The following is a 6,603-nucleotide window of genomic DNA, read 5'->3' as shown; positions in this document are numbered from 1 at the left end:
TCCCACTGACTTACCTCGGCTGGTTGGGTAAATGTTTTCCCCTCACTGGATCATGAGCTCCTTCAGGGTAAGAGCACATCTTGCCTGTCTCTGCAGCCTGGATGACTAGCACAGGACCTGGCCCACAGCCGGCCCTTTGAGAGGTGCTGGTCCACTCACTCCCTCATGCAATGCACCTGCCACAAGCCGGCTAGATCAGTGGAATGGCTTTATCCTGAACCTGAACATAATAATCATAAACGTGCATTGTTGCCTACCACTGAGGTTTGGGCTGGTTTGGTATACAGCACTATTGTGGTAACTGCTGACTGTTACACTTGGCCCCAAGGAGCCTTGGCTTTTCTGGCAGTTTCCAGCTACTTCCCGCATCCGGCAGCTAAGCCTTGCGGAAGGTAATGAGGTACAGCTCCGCTCCCCTTCCTGGGAGGAGCTTCTCTTCCGTGTCCTCCTCACCCCTCCCCAGTGCCCGTCCCAACAGCTGCGGTCACCCAATTAATGAAGAATTCAGAGCCACAGACAAAGGTGGGGAAAATTGTTCTGTTTTAATTAAACTGACTGAAGAAGCCAAGACACAGACAGAAAGAGACTAAGAACAGACTGGAAATAGTTTAGAAAAGAAATGAAAACCGATCGCAGAGATGTCAGTGCTGGGTGGAGTGGCCGGAATGGGGGCCGAGCCTTCACGTCAGCTCCAGGACCACTGTCAGGGCAAGCACCAAGGTGAGCCAGACGCCGGGAGGGCCAGAAGCGGAACCTGGGTTGGGCGGCATGGAGGAGGGTCAGGGTCAGGGTCGGGGCCACCGACCCGGGTGGGTGTGGCAGGGTGTGGATCCCAGAATGGCAGAGCTTCAAAGGGCCCCCACGGAGTCTGGATTCAGCAACAGGATGTACTGGGTTCAAATCCCAGTTCTGCCACCTGTCGCACCAAAATGGGTGTGACCCCTTCTCTGTCCCGGGGCTGCTGGGCTGAGCCTGGTGGCCATGGGATCATCCAGTGGGGACCAGGTGCAGGGACCTCCATGGTGAAATGTGCGGTGGGCTCAGTGTGAGGAGGGGAGGGCTGGGGGGCTGGGGGGCAGGGTCTGGGTGCCATGGGGTAGCAGCTCCAGGAGGACAGTATCAAAGTCTCCAGCAGGGGCACCTGACTGCCCTATGGAGTGGTCCCAAGCCTGGCGGGGGAGCAGGCACAACCCTATGGTCAGTTCTGGACATATCCTCTTGGGGCCAGGGCACTAAGTTCTCTGAGCTAAGAGAGCTGGATTTCATTGTGGATAACAGTGGTGGGGAGGGAAGGGGGCACTCTAGGTCCCTGGAAATCCCCACTGGCTGGTTTGGGGTTCTGAGTCCCCCCCCCCACTTATTGCCTCAGCACCCACTCCTGACCGCCTTTGACCCAGACTGGTGAACTGGAGGACAGCCGCCTGCTTAAGGCTCGGGAAAGGCAAGGGGATGCGAAGGGGCGGCTGGGGAAACAGGGCGTCCTGGAGCCTTGCAACTCACTCGCTTTCAGGCTAACAGCTCTGAGAGTGAGGACTTACCATTGGAGTCCTCTGTTCCTCTTGCAATATTTGGGTTTTCTGTTGGAAAGAACAGGAAGAGAAGCGGATGGGGGCAGCATTCAGAACTTGGTAAAAGAGCTCCCCAGTACCCAGCCCCCACCATGGGGCATCACGTGCGAGCTCTCGGTACAACTGAAGGCCTCAGTGGGTTCTACGGAGGCAGAAACTGAGGGAGGTTAAGCAGCTTGCCCACGGTTGCCCAGCTAGGAAGTGCTGGGTCTGGGATTCGAACCCAGAGCTCTCTGGTTTCCAGCACGGAACTCTAGTATTTCACATAGGGCATCCTCTCGGGCCCAATTTAGGGGATCCCAGCATCCCTTGATGCTCCCTCCTCCCTGAGACAGTTCCAGCCAGGCCCGCCCCTGGTCGTCCTTCCGATCCCCAGTCAGGACGGCGTACCGAAAACAATGAGCCGGGTGTGTGTGTCGGTGGAGCCCAGGGGGTTCTGGGCCGTGCAGCGGTACATGGAGCCGTTGAGCTCGGCGGGAACCCGCTCCAACACCAGCTCCTTCCCATCAAACTCGGTGCTGCCATCCAGGAGGCGGCTTCCAACCCGTGTCCATGTGAACATGGGCTCCGGGAAGACTTCATTCTGTATGGGTCAGGGCGGGACAGGAGTCAGGTCACAGGAGGACCCATTCTGCCAGTGCAGGAAGGGGTCAGAGGCCTGGCGTGGCCAGGGCTGGAAACACAGGGCCATCCCATGGGTTGGGAGTGACTGCCCTGGGACACCAGGAAGAGAAGGACTCTAGGACTCAACAGATAGTCAGGGTCCATGAGCTGTGTCTGCTGTAAGCTCTGGATGGGAGAGCAAAATGCACGCACATCTTGCCATTTTTCATCAAGGCCAATTTTGCCCCACAGGCCATGACCCTGAGGCCTGCTGCAAGTGCTGAAGGTCAAGGGAAGGCTCTTGGAGATGCCGCCTGGGATGCTTGTGCCCACTGGTGCCCCTACCCCCTCCCACCAGCCTCCCGGATGCTCAGGGAGAGGCCGACCTGAAATCCATGGACCAGAATCCTCACTGTGTCCCCAACCCGGGCTCTGCTGGGCGTCATCATGATTTTGGGTCCTTTGGGGGCAACTGGAAGGAGAAGAAGGCCAGGTCAGAGAGGTGTACGTAGGTATGGGGAAGGGGAGACTGAGCAAGGAAAGGAGGCTCAGGGAAAATGGAAGAGGAAGTTCTAGTCCAGTGGTGAGTATCCTTGGGATCAGCTGCCACAGAACCAGGAGCCTTGAGGGTGCCGGTCCATTCATTCATGCCCGGGCCCGTTCATACCTAGTCCCTACACCCCTGCAGTCAGTCAAAGCCTGTCTGAGAGCTGGGCATTCAGGGGTGCCCAGAACACCATGTATTGTGGGGTTCACTCTCAGTAGGGATGAAAGACAGACACAAGCCAGTGTGACCAGGGTCAAGGCAGAGAAGCCCAGTGGACAGTGGAGTCAGGGATATCTCAAAAGAAGTCTACGACTTCTGAGCAGAAACGACTCAGCTGCAAATAGCGGGGGGCGACTATTTCCACAGCCTTGACTGCTTGAGGCACCCCAAACTCCCACCTGCACTAAACCCTGGTGAGGCGGGACTCTGCTGTTCCTGTCCCCTGCCCAGCTGGGTTCACTATGCCCAGAGAGGGCAAGTGACTTGCCAAAGGTCACACAGTGAGGAGGAGCCAGGACAGAACTCAGCTCTTCTCTCCTCTGCTCCAGGGCTCCTTCTACTAGGTAATCTGCCCAGTGGTGTTTTCTGAAATCCCTAGGTTGGAAGTGGCAGGGGAGGTAGACAGGTGTGGAGGGAACATTCCCTTCCATGGGCCTTTGTCTTCCCCTTTTCCTCCCATTCTTGTTTCTCTTCTTTCAAGGCCCTTTATAGCTTGAGCCTGACGGCACGACACCAGGGTCCTTGCTATCCGGTACACAAGAGAAAAGCAGGCCTAAGAGAGCTGCTGGGGCAGCCACGGGGGCCTCGAGCCTGTCCCCTTGGGTTCAGCTTGGGAAACCGAGGCACACAGGTTTTAAAAGGGGCTTATCCAAGGTCACCCATGGAGCTAATTCCCATGCTTCCCGGGGCTCTTTCTTCCAGATTCATGCCTTCAGTTGTTCAACAGGTCATTCCTGAGCCACTCCCGTGCCTGACTCTGGGTGGAGCTGGGAGCACCTGCTGGCCAGGGCCATACACTTCTGTAGGACAGACAGTCCGTGCGCAAACAAGCACGTAGACAGAAGGCACCAAAACATGAGAGTTCTGCAGTCGTACCGAGGGTGAGTGGTGGCCAGAGTCCCTTCCCAGGAGCTGACATTTCAGTGGAGACACGAAACTCAAGAGGAGGGTTCCGGGGAAGGAACAGCCAGGACCTGGGGCCGAGGCCGAAGTTCAGGGGCTGTGGGGGCTGGGGGCTTCCTGGGCTGGAGGAAGGGCGCAGAAGGCCACCCTCCACTCCATGCCTTCTTGGTGAACATTTTCCAGGGGAGGGCGCGGGAGAAAAGCTGTGTCCCAGGCCCTGGGGCTGGCCTGGGATCACCCCCACCTGGCCTTGCCTCCTCCCCAGCCTCTCCTTCCCACTGGGCTCTCCTCGCAGAGATCCAAGCAGCCAGCCAATGTGGGTGGTCCCCCAGGCACTCCCAAGTTCATTCTGCGAGAACGAAACTAAAGGACTATTAATTAAACCACGAGCCAGGCATCTGAAGTGCCACATGGGGCTGAGGGAAGCATGGGTGGGAAGAGGGGGAGCGCCGGGAAGGCTTCAGCTACCATCTCCGCCCGTGGAGGGGAGAAAGGAGCCCTGGCTCCTGGGATCCCAGGGCAGGTTCTGGTCTTGGGCGTGTGGCCTTGGGTCAGTCACTGCACCTGCTTTTCGCAGGTGCACGATGACAACAATAAGAGCAACCTTTGCACACACACACCCACAGCCACCCGCCCCACTGTGCTGGTGGTCTGGGAGGCGGTGGTGTGCAGGGCTGACATTGGCCTTGGCCGGGAGCCTACTGCGCACCACGCCTTGTGCAGCACCTCCTAGAACTTCCCGACCTCTGGATTGTCCCTGTAAGGAAACCAAGGCCTGGCAGGGCCTGGGACGGGGGTCAAGAAGCTTCCTCCCGTTCTTTTTTGACCCTCAAGGGCTGTGAAGTGAGTTTGCCGGTGCAAGCCCCGCACAGGGAAAAGTGGCCCTGAGTTATTTCGCCCGCTCTTTTTGTCCCTCTGGGATGGCACTGTCCGGCTGCAGCCAGCAGAGGGCGCACAAGGGCACCCCCGCCTGAGGAGGTGTGAACCCCTTTCCTGTGCAGGTCAGTTTGCTCACTGTCCTGTGTGCCACCTGATCCTTCATGCCGAGGCCTAGGCCTAGTGACAGAGAGGAGAGGGAGCCTAAGATGCACAAGACCCCATTTCAGGCCTATCACCCATCCTGGTGCTTATGAGGTTGGGTACGAGGAAACCCATTCTGCAGGCCTTAAACCTGGCCCTCAGGAGGGTCGTGGCTTGCCAGAGGTCTGGCCTTGCCATAGGCAAGGGGGTGACAGGAGCAGGGCTTGATGGCACACAGGCCTGTGGAGGGAGGCCCGGAGGCGGGGAGGATGGGAAAAGCAGAGGCTGGCTTCCCCTGGGGCTTCTGAGCTGCCTGCTCCCAAGGACTCCCATGCAGAGCTGACCCAAAGGGACAGTGGGGGGCAGGAGAGGGGTCTGGTCCGCCCTCCCTCTGAGCTCCATCCTGGCAGCCATTGCAACTACCAGTGCCTTTGCAGCAGGTGGGCCTCTGCAACAGCCCCTCCCCCCAATCCCCACTACCTATAGAATGCTGCTTCCACAAGCCAGACTCACTGTTGCTGCCCCCCCCCTGCCCCAACCCTGAAAGTCACCAGAAGCTCCTGGAAACTGAATCCTGCCCGCCCACCACCTGCTCCTAAAACACAGCACTGAATAGGTCCAAAAGGAATGTTCTTAGCCCCTGGACTTTTCCTGATCTCCAGAAAGAGGAGGAGTCCAGAGACCCAAGGTTGGGGCCTGGCCTTCTGCTCTCTGATGGTCTGACTTGGATGTGTTACTTCAAATTGCTGGGCCTCAGTCTCCTTACCTGTGAGCGGGGAGAATAGATATTACACTATTTGAGGAGTTGCTCTGAAAATAATAATGGGGGACAGATAGGAGGCTATGATATGAAATGTAAAGTGGCATGCATCTGCCCAGAGGAGGGCAAGAGAGCCTGATTATGTAAGCTGCCCTCCTTACCTCTCCAGAGCATTACAACAGCCTTGTCAAATCTCTTGGAAAAGCCCTTGTAGGCTTTTCCAGGAATTCTGGGTGTTCACTAAAACATCCATCCATCCACCCACTACCTACCCACTCATCCATCCGTCCACCTACCCATTCATCCATCCACCCATTCATACACTCACCCATCCATCCATGCATGCACTCATCCATCCACCATTCATCCATCCATCCACCCATCCATTCATCCATCCATCCATCAACCCACCCACCCACTTATCCATCCATCCATCCATCCATCCATCCATCCACTCACCTACCCACTAATCCATCCATCCACCTAACCATTCATCCATCCATCCATCCACTCACCACCCATTCATCCATTGATCCACTCATCCAACCATCCATCCATCCATCCATCAACCCACCGACCCACTTATCCATCCATCCATCCATCCACCCACCCACTCAACCATCTGCCCATCTAGCCCCCCATCCATCCACCCAATCATCCATCCATCCATTTATCCACCCACCTACCCATCCAACCATTGATCTACCTACCTACCCACTCACTCACACACCCATCCAGCCATCTAGCCCGTCTACTCATCCACTCATCCATCTATCACTGATCCATCCATCCAACCATCACAAACCTACCCATAAACCTACCAGTCCACTCACCCACCTATTCATTCATCTGCTCTCTACATATAGTTCTATACTGTCCACCGAATCTGTGTCAATTACTATACAGGGCAATGTAGGGGATACAATGATGAATAATAACAGTAGCTGATATTGACTGAGTACTTACCCTGTCACTATGCTGAG

The 6,603-nt window shown here is 56.6% G+C and overlaps 1 protein-coding gene across 1 annotated transcript in view; it reads right to left on the bottom strand.

The window, feature by feature from the left end:
* Positions 1–523: 523 nt before the first annotated feature.
* The window catches only part of IGSF21 (immunoglobin superfamily member 21), a 233,814-nt gene continuing 227,734 nt past the window's right edge, over positions 524–6,603 (bottom strand). Inside the window, exons 7-10 of the mRNA XM_044237279.1 lie at positions 2,558–2,643; positions 1,959–2,151; positions 1,539–1,577; positions 524–754 (exon numbers count right to left, since the gene is read on the bottom strand). Coding sequence (XP_044093214.1) covers positions 681–754; positions 1,539–1,577; positions 1,959–2,151; positions 2,558–2,643 — 392 coding nt within the window. The 3' untranslated portion in view covers positions 524–680. The remainder of the gene's footprint in view (positions 755–1,538; positions 1,578–1,958; positions 2,152–2,557; positions 2,644–6,603) is intronic.

The sequence above is a fragment of the Neovison vison genome, chromosome 2 (genome assembly GCF_020171115.1).
Source record: "Neovison vison isolate M4711 chromosome 2, ASM_NN_V1, whole genome shotgun sequence".
NCBI lineage: Eukaryota > Metazoa > Chordata > Mammalia > Carnivora > Mustelidae > Neogale > Neogale vison.
Note: the sequence above shows the minus strand (reverse complement) of the source record. Positions and strands in the feature narration are given on the sequence as shown.